We start from the raw sequence: 16,507 nt of genomic DNA on the forward strand, positions 1-16,507 counted from the left end.
GTCCCTGTCGGCTCGAGAGCTAAAAATGGAAACTGGAAATTCCCATTTCAACTTCCAGGATTAAACTGTTTAGCAGTTATCAGTTTTGGATGCTGGAAGTGGTCAGACTTCATTTTGAAAAGCATACTTTAAGATCCAAATGCTCCTAAGAAATGGGCAGAATGTTTCTTCTCACCTATCAAAAATAGCTTCTTTACATTTTGAACCTCGATTTTTTAAATAAAGGGGTGACTTAAAAAGAAAAAAAAAAAAAAAAAAAAACCTACCTCGGGCAAGCCTCAGTTCACTGGATCTATGTCACATTGATTTATAACAGTTATTTCTTAGGGGGGAAAAAGCACACACAGATGCAAACAATTACTCTATTTTTGTAGGCAACAAGTGAGGTGGGTGGTAACTGAGAAATTTTTTTAAAATCCTGTCACAATATTCTGCTTTTTCTTAAGAAACCCTCCTCACACAACAAACGTTTGCCACATCAGAGAATTTCCAGGGCCCGAAGCACCACTTTGATTCCAGACTGCTGCAGGCATTAGCAGGAGGTAATTAGGGTAAAAAGTTCAGCCACAGTTCCATGTCTAGAGTCCTGCCAGAAATAAATTTCCTCTCTATTCACTGGTTTCTACTGTACCCTCCCTAAGAATCATATTGAAAACACATTTATCTTTGTAGAGTTTGTTCCTCTTCTAATTAACGTCATGGCGTTTACAGTGTTTAATAATTTAAAACGTCCCCAATCGCAGCAGTTTTGTCTTGAAGAGCAGGGTGGTACATTATCATTTTTCCTATACTGCTGCTTCATCTGACAAGTGACTCACAGAAGTATGCGGTGCAGCTGTTTCCATCAAGCTCTCTGTTTTATTTCCTTGTTTGAAAAAGGTGCATGGACAAAACTGACAGACCAATGCATGCAGAATATATTCGTTGAAATTTTTCAGGGAAATGGAGAAGACTAATAAGCAAACAAAATTAGAATAAAACAGCAATTGTTACTTTAACATATGCAGATGTGTTAGAGTTCATTATTTTCACAGAAAGAAATACAAACTGTTAACATTTAAATGATAAAACCTAAGTATACCACACATTTAAGCAAGTAAAAGTTTAAGAAAAAAAAAAAAAAAACTCGAAAGGGACCCCAAAATACTATCTTTTATTCATTTCTCTCCACAAGCACATGCACCCACACCCACACCAGGAGGCTCTAATTAATACACACAATAGCTGTTTTAACCTTCTTTGGATATTTTGTTTGAAAACAAGATGTTAGTAAAATTACCTGGATGCCAAGAAAAATCATTTGTTATGACAAAAGTTTCTAACAAAGAATAAAAATCAGTTAACATTAGGACATAACTCTCTCAAGACTAAAAACAAAAACAAAAACAAATCTTGCTTCTAGGATATTACACTGGTTGCAACAACCACCTTGAAGCCAGAAAATTTATTTTTAAAATAATAATCTGTTTTGGAGTTCCCGTCATGGCGCAGCAGAAACAAATTGACTAGGAACCATGAGGCTGCGGTCCAATCCCTGGCCTCGCTCAGTGGGTTAAGGATCCGGTGTTGCTGTGAGCTGTGGTATAGGTCGCAGATGCAGCTAGGATCTGGCATTGCTGTGGCTCTGGGGTGGGCCAGCAGCTGTAGCTCCAACTGGACCCTAGCCTGGGAACCTCCAATTTGCCTCGGTGGCAGCCCTAAAAAGCAAAAAAAATTAAAAATAAATAAATAATAATCTGTTTATAAACATAATACTTCAAATTTTTAATTTTTAAAAGTTTTTCAGCAGAGTGGAAGTCCAAAGAAATTTTTGTGTATTGCTCCTCTATATCCTAAGGTCTGACTAAAAGCTTTACAAACTGAAATAAAGAAGAAAATTGTCACCCTGTGTAACATCCTGCACAGAATTAAAAGACCCAGGATCTTATCGCATTAAAACAACCACCAAATTTCCTCTACTATTCCACTTAGCATGACCTTTCCCAGCAAGTAATTATTTAGAACTTCCCTATTTGTCCTTCTTCCCCCTTCATGATCTTGATGGCTTCAAGAATTTCTGCCAACTTTGAGAGAATACTTTCTCTTTTGCCACATTCCAGCATGCGGAAGTTCCCTGCCCAGGATCAAATCTGTGCCACAGTAGCAACCACAGCTGCTGCACATAAGGTCCCTAACCCACTGTGCCACAAGGGAACTCCTTTGAGGGAATACTCAAAGTATCAAGTATTGTACCATTAGGTTGGAGATACATAAATATAGATATAATTCATATAATATGTATAATATCTATATAATAATATATATAAATAATAAAGGATTTTATCAGCCTGTCCAATGGCTGTGTGTGTGTGTGTGTGTGTGTGTGTGTGTGTGTGTGTGTGTGTTGAAAGGAACAGAGACAAACTATAAAAAGAGAAAAAGAAAAAGTACATGAATTTATTCACCTACAAGGCAGTCTTGACAGAGCTTGGGTAGAGAAGCACAGATCTTAGACAATTAGAACAGAGTACAAGTAAGATGAAAGTATGTCAGTCATATTAACTGAGAATACCAAAATAATATAAATGGTTTCCTTTATAGTGACAACATATTATGTTCTGTGTAGGGAATATCTGCCTACTTTAAAGTCATAAGGATATTTTCTTCATCTTCAAAATATTTTGTTCTTTTATTCCTCACCTTTAGGATTATAAAACATCGTAAGTTGACTTTTGCATGGTATGAGATAGTTAAAAGATTTCTTCATTGTCCATATGAATACCCAAATGACCCAGACCCATACATGAATTGCCTCTGTACTGCAGGGCCATCTTTACCATAAAAATATGAGAATCTGTTTGTGGACTCCCTCTGTACGCCACTAATCTAATAGTCTCTCCTTATGCTGATGCAACTTATTTACTGTTGCTTCATAAATCAATATCAGGGAGGGTAACCCTACCAATTTTCTTCAAAACTGTCTTGGCTATCAGATTGGACCCCTAGCCTGGGAACCTCCACATGCCACAGGTGTGGCCCAAAACGCAAAAAATAAAAATGAAAAATAAAATAAAATGCGCTGTCATAATAAAATGACTCCCACAAATGAATAAGAAAAAGACAACTGAAGTTCCCATAGGCTCAGTGGGTTAAGAACCCAATATAGTTTCCGTGAGGATGCGGGTTCAATCCCTGGCCTTACTCAGTGGATTAAGGATCCAGCACTGTTGCAAGGCGCAGCGTAGGTCACACATGTGGCTAGGATCCGGCATTGCTTTGGCTGTGGCATAGACCTCAGCTATAGCTCCAAGTCATCCCCTGGCCTGGGAGTTTCCATATGCCACAGAAGCAGCCTTAAAAAGAAGGAGAAGAAAGAAAAAGACATTTAACACAAACGAAAAATCATGCACTGCAGAGGATGCTGAAGTATTGTTCAAATTCATTAGTTACCAGTAAAATGAAAATAAAACCATAAAATACCAACGCATATTCACCAGAATGGATTAAATGAAGACCACCAAGGCCATGTTTTCACACCAAGTACTGCAACTGCAAACATTATGAACTACTGGGAGGAAGGTAAACCGGTACAACCACTTTATAAAACTGCTTAGTAGTTTTTGTTTTTTTGTTTTTTTTCAGAGCCGCATTTTCAGTATATGGAGGTTCCCAGGCTAGGGGTCCAATTGGAGCTACTGCTGCTGGCCTACACCACAGCCACAGCAGCACCAGATTCGAGCCATGTCTGCGAACTACATCACAGCTCTTGGCAACACCAGATCCTTAAAGCACTGAGCAAGACCAGGGATAGAACCCACAACCTCGTGGTTTCTAATCGGATTCGTTTCTGCTGCACCACGATGGGAACTCCTGCTTGGTAATATCTAGCTAAGCATAACTTACGCAATTCCACTCCTAGGTATATACACCAAATAGCAATTCCATTCCTAGGTATACGCACTAAACAGAAATGGACCCCAAAAATACACACACATATACACAAATATTCACATCAGCACTTTTCACTATAGCCCAAAACAGCAAATTATCCAACAACACATAATACTGCCCTGTCCAACATTCTCTATCTCCCCTAGTATTTTGTAAATGTCACTTGTTATGATACTATATATTTTATTTATTTATTTCTCTCTCCATGCTAGAAGGTCACCTCCATCTATGCATACATAGATCTTTGTCTTCTTAAATCTGAGTGTCTCAACCTTGGCCCTAGTGACATTATAGGCTGATTACTTGTTTGGGGAACCGATCTGTACATTATAGGATATTCATCAGCAAGTTCCTGCCCCAAATTGTGACAACCAAAAATGTCCCCAGGCACTGCCAAGTGTCTCCTAGGAGTCAAAAATCACTTCTCCCATTTCATTCTCAATTAAAAACCATTACCTTGGATTAATACTAAATTCCCAGCTAGTATAACAGTTGCTGAAATATAGTATGTACTCATAAATATTTCTTTCTTAAAACAAAAGGAGAAAAAATATTAAAATCGAGCTTTTTTTTAATAGCAGCATAGCTAATCCATAACAAACATTTTAAAATCATAAACACAGGTATGATTTAGTCAGTAGAAAGCAAGGATTCGTTATATCTCACTGAGGTGTTCAGTAATTAATTTACAGTCAATTATATATCAACAGCCTTTGACTAAAATATATCTAAGCAAATTCGTTGAAGCAAATCACCTTTCCCAATTCCCAATACTTTGATTCAAGAAAATCACCAAGTGACTCAAATAGTGAGATTTTGCAATTTTTTTTTTTTTTTTTTTTTTTTTTTGGTTTCTAGGGCTGCACTCGCTGCATATGGACATTCCCAGGCTAGGAGTCGAATCAGAGCTATAGTTATGAGCCTATGACGCAGCCACAGCAATGCAGGATCCAAGCCACAGCTGCAACCTACATCACACCTCATAGCAACACCAAATCCCTAACCCACTGAGCAAGGCCGGGGATCGAACCCGCATCCTCATGGTTCCTAGTTGGATCTATTTCCACTGCACCACAAAAAGAACTCTGCAAGATCTTTATTTGGGCTAAATACCATATCGCTACATCAACAAAATATTTTCCCCACAAAACTGTGAAATAGGAGTTCCCATCGTGGCGCAGTGGTTAACGAATCCGACTAAGAACCATGAGGTTGCGGGATCGGTCCTTGACCTTGCTCAGTGGGTTAAGGATCCGGTGTTGCTGTAAGCTGTGGTATAGGCTGCAGACGCAGCTCAGATCTGGCATTGCTGTGGCTCTGGCGTAGGCCGGCAGTTACAGCTCTGATTTGACTCCTAGCCTGGGAATCTCCATATGCTGCGGGAGCGGCCTTAGAAAAGACGAAAAAAAAAAAATGTGAAATAATACTTGATTTGGAAACTGTCACAGTTTTTCAGAAGGAATTGCTTAACTTTCACCATCAACTCTGTCTTTGGTATGCTCACAACACAACAGTGATCTCAAGGCTTCTTCACGGCACACATGTCCTGCTCCAGCAGAGGTAGAGTTAGCATGACTGCACGGATTCCACAAAGTCCGAATCTATGCAGATGTTCTTTCCCTTTTGGTTTTCCTTTAATTTGCAAATCTTGTAATCTAAGCCTGGAGTTGACTAAACCAACATTTTAAACCAGTGGGGCACCATCAGCCAAAAACGCAATCTGTTTTCTATTTGTATGTCAAGACTGCATCCTTTTGGTGGCTGAAAAAAAAAGTTGTTTTGAAATGATTACACAGAAAACTGCAACCCCTTTAGCTGCTTGATGAACCTGGTTCTAAGGGGTGACACATTTCTTTTAAAGGGTTTTTAGTGCAAGGCATAGAGTAGAAAAAAACAATTTTGAAATAAAGACTTTACCTTTTTAACTCTATTACAGTAAAGTCACTTTAAACTACATGACAGCAACATATCATCCCCACTCCTCACCCAAAAAAGATCTCCGTTACACACATGAGACTTATTACACAGAAGTTTGCTTCTTCTACTGTGTGCTGAGCACGGGTGCATCATACAGGGGGGCATGAGAAAACTACTGTGGGTGGGACACGCTCATTAGCTTGATTGGAGAGATGGTTTCACAAGTGTGCACATATGTCAAAACAGATCATACTGTACACTTAAAATGTGTGCAGTTTGTTGTATTTCAATTACACCTCAATAAAAATATAAATACATAAATATGACATGAGCTTTCTTGGGGACTATAAACAAATTACCATTTTCCAATGAAAGTAAAGGGCTCCTATGCATCAGAGAAACCACCAGATACAGTACTGGGCTAGGACATGAAGTCTGACAAACCTGTAGCACAAATATTGGATAAACTGGGCAAGGCCACATTTTTCCAAAAGTCATATGGGCATAGTTATGTATGAAAAGAAATTCCTAGTAAAGAGTATTCCCATTGTGGCTCAGCGGAAACAAACCTGACCAGCATCCATGAGAATGTGGGTTCGATCCCTGGCCTCACTCAGTGGGTTAAGGATCCAGCGTTGCTGTGAGCCGTGGTGTAGGTTGCAGACCTGTGGCTCGGATCCCACATTGCTGTGGCTTCATCGTAGGCCAGGAACTGCAGCTCCGATTCAAACCCTAGCCTGGGAACTTCCACATGCTGCAAGTGCAGCCCTAAAAAGCAAAAAAAAAAAAAAAAAAGCAAAAAAAAAAGAAAGTACAATGATGATGAAGGTAGCATCATAAGCTACGGCAAAGGCACAAAAAAATTATCTCTGGGGAAAAAAGGGCACAAAAAAAAAGAGTGTTCCCTGACTACCCTTCATATCTTTCTAACCAAATAATATGAGACGTACCTAATATGAGCCTGACATTGTACTAAATAGCTCAAAATATTGCCTTATTTAATCTTCACAGTAGTGGTATTGGAGCACCACACTACAAATAAGGAAACTGAGCCTGAGAATTGTTGAATCATTTCACTCTAGTAATTCATATATAGATGCACATGACCCCAGAGTCTTTGTTCTTTCCATTATTCTATACTTCTATTCAGGGATTCAAGAGTATCAGTGAATTATTACCAGGTTCCGGCCTTAGGCTAAATGCATGCAGAAAGAAAGTTAGAGAACCCACAATGAAAAGAGATCCATTAAACATAAATATCACTACAGGTAGAGTGCCTACTAGATTAATACTCTAAAAGCTACCACTGAAGGCCCATCATCATCCAGAATATCACGTCAAAATTCATTTTTAATAGAAGGCTCCTTTTTCAACTGTACATTATAGACTGCTATTCTCTGGCAATTCTTTCTTTTTCTTCTTTTTTTTTTTTTTTTTTTTGTCTTTTTAGGGCTGCACCTGCAGCATATGGAGGTTCCCAGACTAGGGGTCCAGTCGGAGCTGTAGCCGCCAGTACACATCACAGCCACAGCCAACACGGGATCGGAGCTGCTTCTGCAAACTACACCACAGCTCACAACAACACTGGATCCTCAACCCACTGAGCGAGGCCAGGGATCGAACCTGCCACTCATGGTTCCTAGTCTGATTCATTTCCACTGCACCATGATGGGAACCCACAATTCTTTCTTACGTCAGACTTGTAAAATTGTAAAACACCTGTAAAATTTCCTGGCTAATAGTTCGGGATTGATGAATCTATAGATCTGTACAGGTAACAAGAAACTGTTCTGGTTTTCTGCACAGAGGTAGTCAGAAAGAGTTCAAATGCAAACCTGGAGCCTGAAGCAAGGTTAGAACAACACAGTCCACAGGAAGACAAAGTGAGCTACGCATGTAATTGTAAATGTTCTAATGGCCACATAAAAAGAAATAAACAGGGAGTTCCCGCCATGGTGCAGCAGAAATGAATCCGACTTGTATCCATGAGGATGTGGGTTCGAGCCCTGGCCCTGCACAGTGAGTTAAGGATCCCATGTTGCCATGAGCTGTGGTATAGGTCACAGACGCAGTTTGGATCTGGCATTGCAGTGGCTGTGGCATAGGCCAGCAGTTGTAGCTCCGATCTGACCCCTAGTCTGGCAACTTCCATATGCCATGGGTGGGGCCCTAAAAAGCAAAATAATAACAATAATAATAATAATAATAAAAGAAATTAAAAAGTGAAATTAATTTTAATACATTCAGTGTAATATATCCACAGCATTAGCACTTCCATTGGCACCAACCATGTTTCAAGTGCTCAACAGCCAAATCTGTTTGAGCAGTACATGAAGAGAATTTCTAACCAGCTAATATTCAAATGCATAGATCTTAAAGAAAAGTGGTAACACACAAAACACATCCAAAAGAAATCATCATTCTCCCAACTCATTTCAATGATGGGACTTCAATACTTACTTTCTGAATAAAAGTTCAAAAATTGATGTGGATTCCCTCCCCAAGAACCTCTATTAAAATTGGGCAGAACCACATGGCAAGAATTAGAGGCAGCTCTTGGAAAACACACCTCTTTGCAATGTGGTCACAAGAAACACATGTTGTAGTTAGATGGCAGGAGAGATGGTCCCAGTTTAATAAAATCTGAGGCTAATTTTTGGTCTCAACAAATTTTGAATCAGACAGTAAAGGAAACAATTCTTCCACAAGTGCTTTCTTCTTTTTTGCTGACCAGCATTCTCGGACACAAAGTTTTTCAAAGCTGAACCAAAAATTCTTAGATCTAGTGGCAGCACATGGTGGCCTATTTTAAGCTTTAAGATCTTTCCATTTATGACGTATATTAATGGAATATGTTTAAAATGGGATAACATACTTAGTAAAGTGGAACCAAAATTCACTGTTAAATAAGAACATGCTATAATAATAACAGGCAAAAACAACGTTCCCATCATGGCACAGTGGAAATAAATCCGACTAGGAACCGTGGGTTAAGGTTAAGGCCTCACTCCATGGGTTAAGGATCCGTCGTTGCCGTGAGCTGTGGTGTAGGTCACAGACGCAGCTTGGATCCTGCATTGCTGTGGCTCTGGCTGTGGTGTGGGCCAGCGGCTACAGCTCCAACTGGACCCCTAGACTGGGAACCTCCATATGGCATGGCTATGGCCCTTAAAAAAAAGAAAGCAAGAAGGAATATATAGTTTGGCAGTTCCCATGTGGCGCAGCAGGTTAAGAATCTGGAGTTGTCACTGCAGTGGCTTGGGTCACTGCTGTGGCACAGGTTCATTCCCTGGCCTGGGAACTTTCACACACCATAGGTACAGCCCAAAATAAATAAATAAATACATTTTCAAAAAAATTTTTTGCCAGGCCAGGGATTGATTGAACCCATACCCCCACAGAGACAATGATGGATCCTTAACCCACTGCACCACAGTGGGACCTCCTAAAAAAAAATTTTTTTTTAATATATAGTTTATTGCATGTCACTTATACCTCATAAGTCTATTTAAAGGCATACACACACAAACACATCAGAGTCTTTTCTGTTAAAATTTATGACTCTGAATGAGGAGAGATGTCAGTACATCAAGGAAGTGACATTAATAAACCTGACAGCATCTTAGTCCCTTGAAAGTATATACTGAATACAGAGTTCACTAGTTGAGTTGCACACCAAAAAACAGGAGGATCCAGGTTCTTCATCGCTCAGTTTGACCATGTGCTCAGACAACTGTAAACCTTTACCTTCTTTTTAAGGTAAAAGGTATATTTTACCAGTAAGTTTCTTCTTTCCTCCCTCCCTCCCTCTCTTCCTTCCTTTCTGTTTTTTTATTGTGAGCAATCTTTTTCTTTTTTTTGGCCACTGCATATGGAGTTCCTGGACCAAGACCCAAGCCACAGTTGTAACCTACACTGCAACTGTGACAACACCAGATCCTTTAACCCACTGTGCTGGGCCACAGATTGAACCTGGGTCCTAGCACTGAAGAGACACTGCCAATGCTGTTGCCCCATGGCAGGAACTCCTAATTTTCTTTTTTCCTTTTTTTTTTTTTTTTAGCTTTTCAGGGCCACACCCATGGTATAGGGAGGTTCCCAGGCTATGGGACAGATTGGAGCTATGGCTGCCGGCCTACACCACAGTCACAGCAACTTGGGATACGAGCTGTGTCTGCGACCTACACCACAGCTCCCAGCAATGCTAGATCCTTAACCCAATGAGCGAGGCCAGGGATCGAACCCGCAACCTCATGGTTCCTAGTCGGGTTCATTCCCACTGCGCCATGATGGGAACTCCCTAATTTTTTTTATTAGTATTAACATTTCTTAAATTTTATTCAGGATCATTGCTCTGATTACAATGTTGCAGAAATTTCCTCCATACCTTCAGTTTTCCCCCTTAACATCAGTTTTAGTGTGATATTTTGCAGAAACATAGTGTGCTGGCCTTTAAAGACACTCTGGCCTCTCTCAGTGGGTTAAGGATCTGGTGTTGCCATGAGCTGTGGCAATAGGCCAGCAGCTACAGCTCCAATTCGACCCCTAGCCTGGGAACCTCCCTATGCCATGGGTGCGGCTCTAAACATAAAATAAATATATATTTTGTTTTTATTTTACTATAATATATATTTTATTTTACTCTATATAGAGAGAGTAAAATAAGTACATACATTGAGTCAATAAAATTAAATAAATAAATGCATTTAAAAAAACTTTTCCCTGTTACAGTAAATGTCATCTTATTTCCTTCAGATCTTATTACATCCATAATCAGATAAACAGGGCATGCTCTTTCAGGCCCTGAGGACTCCGGTGCTTCTAAGATAATACTCAAGTCCAGAGGTCAATGAACCATCCATGATATTGGACACCCCACTGTCCTGACCCATCTCATTAAAAACCTCTGTGCCTGTGTGGCGGCTCTGAGCACAGTCTATCAAACGTGGAAAAGTCCAGTCTTTGAAAGCAATAAAGAGAGTTACAAGGTCATATAGAGAGATAGAAGAAGAAAATGCAAAACGCCCATGGAGAGGTAAAACACCGGAGAGACGAGCAAGTGTAAGACTCCGTGGCTGAAGGAAGGCCAAGGAATTGCTTGCAAAGCCCCCGTGTTAGAGCACCAAGGACTTGGAAGAATGGCAGCAACTGCTTTTTCATATATGCACAAGTAATGCCAGTTGGAAATGGGATTCCATCAGATCACAACACAGCAGGATGAAAACCAATTAAAACTGAAAATACGCAGCATCATATATAAGGGCTCTGTGACACTTCACGACACAAAGAAACATCACACACCTATTATCCCAGGCAACCTCCCTTCTGGTTCTATTTAACATAATCCATGGCGCAGCGCTGCTACGGCTGTGGCGCAGCTCCGATGAGACCCCTGGCCTGGGAACCTTCAGGTGCCACGGGCGCAGCCCTGAAAAGATAAAAGACAAAAATAAAATAAAATAAAAAAAAATAATCCTTATTTATTTTATACACAATTGAAATGCAGTCTCTTCAATAACACTTCAAGACAGCAAAACTGTGCTTAACTTCCACTGACCACTGCTTTAGATCAGTGGCTGCCAAATACCCGTCCCACAGAATTCTGTCCCTCCAATATAACCTTTTTTTTTTTTTGGCAATTTGTAACAAAATTGCATAACTATTAATACTTTGAACTCATAGTAATATATTTAATGAGCAGTCCTTAATTTTGAAATTAAGTCTTTAATCCTACTAAGCTATTAAAATTATTTTGCTTTTTTCAAGGTAAATTTAAGATAACATAGTCAGTTATGACACATATACCTTTAGCTGCAAAAATTTTAATTTTTCTTATTACTAAAATTGAATCTTAGAGATACACCCATAGAGCGCTTCCTTAATAAGAGAGAAGGGATTCCCAACTAGTTGAAATAAAGAAATTTTCTCATTCTTTGAACTGAAGTATAGTTTCAGGTACACAACATAGCAGTTTGATATGTTATCGATTATACACCATACAAAGTTATTATAAAATACTGACTATATTCTTGGGTTGTATATTACATCCCTGTATCTCACTTATTTTACAATCGGTTGTTTACCTCTTAGGTACCTCTTAGGTACCACCTCTTAATCCCCTTCACCTATTTCACCTCTCCCCCGACCATGGTAAATACTAGATTGTCCTCTGTGTCTGTCAGTCTGTTTCTGGGGGAAGTTTTCACACTCTTCTAAGAATTTCCCACCAAGTGGGTATATGATGTGAGTCTCTGTATTAAGACTTCTTTTATCTGAATCATGCACCTGACATGATCTTTAAGGCTCATTCCACTTCCAACATTCTATGATTCTATGTTAAGATCACATCGCTGCTCCAATAATGTATATGACCTGATAACATGATACTGGATTAAACATTCTTCAAGATCTGAGGTCAACTGTTGAATAAGGTTACTCAATTATTTATTAATACCCAACAAAATCCTAACCACAAACAACTGCCATTCCTGGAACCATTTAGCATATAATTCACAGTGAGCTTTCCTAAGGGTTTATACTCCTTAGTATACCATCCATATTTCTCCTCTCTCAAATTATTACACAAGGCACTGACTTCATCCCTGGATCAGTAGCACAATAAACATCATCTCCCACCAAGACCTTAAATGGCTTATCTGGAATGATTATGAACAGTGTGTTTCCTTCTTCCCCCCACTCCCTCTCCTATTTCTCTCTATACAGATGCATACACACAAAGAAAGAAAAAAAACATCACTGGAATAAAAAAATAAATGACATTTTAATGACTGTCAGGAATGCAGTAAGAGCCAGTATTAAAAATTGTGGGCTGGGAGTTCCCGTCGTGGCGCAGTGGTTAACAAATCCGACTAGGAACCATGAGGTTGCAGGTTCGGTCCCTGCCCTTGCTCAGTGGGTTAACGATCCGGCGTTGCCCTGAGCTGTGGTGTAGGTTGCAGACGCAGCTCGGATCCCGCGTTGCTGTGGCTCTGGCGTAGGCTGTGGCTCTGGCGTAGGCCGGTGGCTACAGCTCCGATGAGACCCCTAGCCTGGGAACCTCCATATGCCGCGGGAGCGGCCCAAGAAATAGCAACAACAACAACAACAACAACAAAGACAAAAAAAAAAGACAAAAGACAAAAAAAAAAAAAAAATTGTGGGCTAAGGTAATGTGTGTCTATCCAAAGGATAAAATATGAAAAGGGCCTAGGATTATTTCCAGAGCAATTCCCCCTCCTTTTTTGAAAAGGCATTACAAATTTATAAACATGAAAATTTATACATCAATAGGAAATTTGCTGAATTTCCCTAAGAAGAACTTATTATAAGCAGCATTCCCTACCCTGGAAGAATCAAACAAGCTGAAAGGGGAAAGGCGGAGTGTGATGGGAGGGTCTCACTGTTATTGCTTAATATTTACCAGCTTCTCAAACATAAACACTTTGGTCTAAGCCTTTGAGAGAGCTCTAGAGCCATGAAATGGTTGTTTTTTTGGTTGGCTGGTTTTTTGGCTGCACCCAGGTCAGGGATCAAATCTGTGTCACAGCAGGGACAATAAGAATCCTTAACCACTAGGCCGCCAGGAAACTCCTGAAATGGCTGTCATTACCTGTACTGCAGATGATCTTCATTCTAGGTCACAAACCTCCATCTTTCCTGAGTATACTTACACCAGTTCCTGCTCCACTGCTAAAGTTTTATAACCCACTTTGGAAGTTCATACTCTTGTACACGTACTTCCAAATTTTCTTATTCCTTTAGATCCAGTATATGCTGTGCCTTCTTCATGAGACCTTCTCCTATTCACCCATGCACACTACCTTCTTTGAATTCCTATCGTTATCGCATAATCATTTTATGTGTGCCGTGCGCTTGTTTTCCACAAAATCCTGAAGTCTCTGGGACAAAGAACTGGGTTTTCACGCTTTCGTATCTTTATTGCATACCTGGCACAGTGGTGAATACACAGTAAATTTCTGCATACTCCAACCCAAAAATTTATACTGGAAGAAAACGGCCTTGTAACCCATATAGTCAAACCTTCTCCCTAGAAAGCAACAAGGAAGACTCCAAAAGCTAAACACATGTAGCATCAGCAAATTCTTCCCATCTCCACTGCATCTGTGACCTAGAGTGCACACTATCAGCTGAAAGCACATGGCAGGGACTACTGGTTGCCAAGCTTAAAATTCACTTTGAACCTCCACCTTACTAAAAAAAACATAATCAGGAGGTGCCGCTGCGGCACAATAAGATATGCTATATAGTAATGGCACCTCTGCAGTGCTGGGACACGGGTTGGATCCTCTGCCCAGCACAGTGAGTTAAAGGATCCCACTGTGGCAAAGGTTGCAACTACGGCTCAGATCTGATCCCTGGCCTGGGAACTCCATATACCATAGGGTGGGCAAAAAAAGAAAAAGAAAAAAAAAAAATTTAAGCATATTCCTGCTTTCCTTGCAGCAGAGAGTTCACGTTGAAGAGATTCACTAACTGAAAAGACAGTAGCCTTCTTGAGATGATTAAGGAAAGAGGTCATATTCTAAAAGATGGCAAAGCTAAAAAGAACCTAGGTCTTTAATGACACACTGCAGTAATATTTCACCAGCCCTGGAATGCCTACAGACAAACTTCCTTTTTTTGTTGTTGCTTTTTTTTGGGGGGAGGGGGTTGTTTCTTTGTCTTTTTAGGGCTGCACCAGCAACATATGGAAGTTTCCAGGCTAGGGGTCTACTCAGCGCTACAGATGCCAGCCTACACCACAGCCACAGCAACGTGGGATCCGAGCCCATGTCTGCAGCCTATACCACAGCTCATGGCAATGCCAGATCCTTAACCCACTGAGTGGGGCCAGGGATCGAACCTGTGTCCTCCTGGATACTAGTCAGGTTCATGTGCGCTGAGCAACAACAGGAAATCCTCCACAAACTATCAATTACATGGTCTGCATAGGCCACTATAACTTTACCAGCAGCTTTTAACATAATTCCTAATTGGAATTATATAGTGAAAAGGTCACTACAAACATGGTAACTAAATCACTGTAAGCCACTGAGAAGATTATTCTCATTTAATATATGGAGAAAGGAAGGCAAAAAAAATCTGCCTTCATAAGTAATAACAACCATCATAGTCCATAGTCCTCTGACTGTCATAAATGCATGGAAGAAAGAGTATGCCTGCTTGGGAGTTCCCTTGTGGTACCGCAGGTTAAGGATTTGGTGTTGTCACTGCAGCAGCTCCCCTTCTCCCTAGCCCAGGAACTTCCACATGCCATAGGCATGGCCCTCACTCCCTGAAAAAAAAAAAAAAAAAAAAAAAAAAAAAGCATGTCTGCTTAGCTCCATTCTGTGAATTCAGGGCCTCAGTTTTCCTAAACTATATTGCTATATCACAATACTGCTATAAAAAATTAAAAAAATTCAAGTGATGCCTTTAGAACAGGGTCAGACATGTGCTAAAACAATAAAAAATGTTAATGATAGTTGATGATGAGGATGACCTAACAGCAACTTCTAATCCTCTGTAGAAGACCATTATTAACAGCGCCAATATTAAAAAACACATAAGCTAAAACATATTTTTCTTTCCTTTTTTTTTTTTTTTTTTTTTTCTTTTTGGCCGTGCCTGCAGCATGAGGAAATTCCTGGGCCAGGGACAGAACCTGAGCCACAGCAGTGATCCAAGCTGCGGCAATGACAACACTGGATCCTTAACCTGCTACATCACAAAATAACTCCTAAAACATATTTTTCTTAATGATACTACGTTTTTATTTCGAAACTCAACTCTGAGGTAAAAAGAAAAAAAAAAAAAAAAGAAAGCCAGAAGGCTTTCTTTTGTGCCTTGCTATCACCCCACATGTGAAAGAATAGTGAGCAAAAAAATAACAAGGCCTGAGTGACCAAAAATCCTTTCCCTTCTCTCTTGTACGAACACAGTCTTACGGTAAACAAAGATTTTAAGACATAAAAGTTTCCCCTCTGAAATAATACACAATCTTAATAGTGGTCCCAAAGAATTGTTTTTTAATTCCTTACCCAGAAGATCCAGTGCTCTTACAAACACCAAGGAGTGGCCTTTTTTCAGCAAAGTTGTCACACTTTTGAGTACCTGATGAGAAACATAATATAAAATGTAAAATAAAACTTTGAGAAGTATTCTTATCTATTTCCCATTATTTTCATTCTCTCAAAATATTACTAGCTAAGAAGATAGCAAAAGATTCATTTAAAGTGACATATTTATACAGTGATTGAACAGAAAATAGAAAAGTTATTTTTTAGGAGTTCCCGTAGTGGTGCAGTGGTTAACGAATCCGACTAGGAACCATGAGGTTGCGGGTTTGGTCCCTGCCCTTGCTCAGTGGTTTAAGGATCCGGCATTGCCGCGAGCTGTGGTGTAGGTTGCAGACTCAGCTCGGAGCCCGCGTTGCTGTGGCTCTGGCGTAGGCTGGTGGCTACAGCTGCTATTAGACCCCTAGCCTGGGAACCTCTATATGTCGTAGCAGCGACCCAAGAAATGGCAAAAAGGCCAAAACAAAAAACAAAAAACAAAAAAAGAAAAGAAAAGTTATTTTTTAAATTGCACCAACTTTTAAAACCTTTGTTAATTGGCAACAACTTCAATCTTATACACTTTATCCATGAGATCAGAAAAC

At 39.9% G+C, this 16,507-nt stretch overlaps 1 protein-coding gene across 12 annotated transcripts in view; it reads right to left on the reverse strand.

Moving 5' to 3' along the window:
- The window catches only part of BCAS3 (BCAS3, microtubule associated cell migration factor), a 580,495-nt gene that overhangs the window by 479,551 nt on the left and 84,437 nt on the right, over positions 1-16,507 (reverse strand). For all 12 annotated transcript variants that reach the window (XM_021068160.1, XM_021068161.1, XM_021068154.1 and 9 more), the window contains exon 7: positions 15,888-15,960. In XM_021068160.1, coding sequence (XP_020923819.1) covers positions 15,888-15,960 — 73 coding nt within the window. The remainder of the gene's footprint in view (positions 1-15,887; positions 15,961-16,507) is intronic.

Source organism: Sus scrofa, chromosome 12 (assembly GCF_000003025.6).
Source record: "Sus scrofa isolate TJ Tabasco breed Duroc chromosome 12, Sscrofa11.1, whole genome shotgun sequence".
NCBI classification, from domain to species: domain Eukaryota; kingdom Metazoa; phylum Chordata; class Mammalia; order Artiodactyla; family Suidae; genus Sus; species Sus scrofa.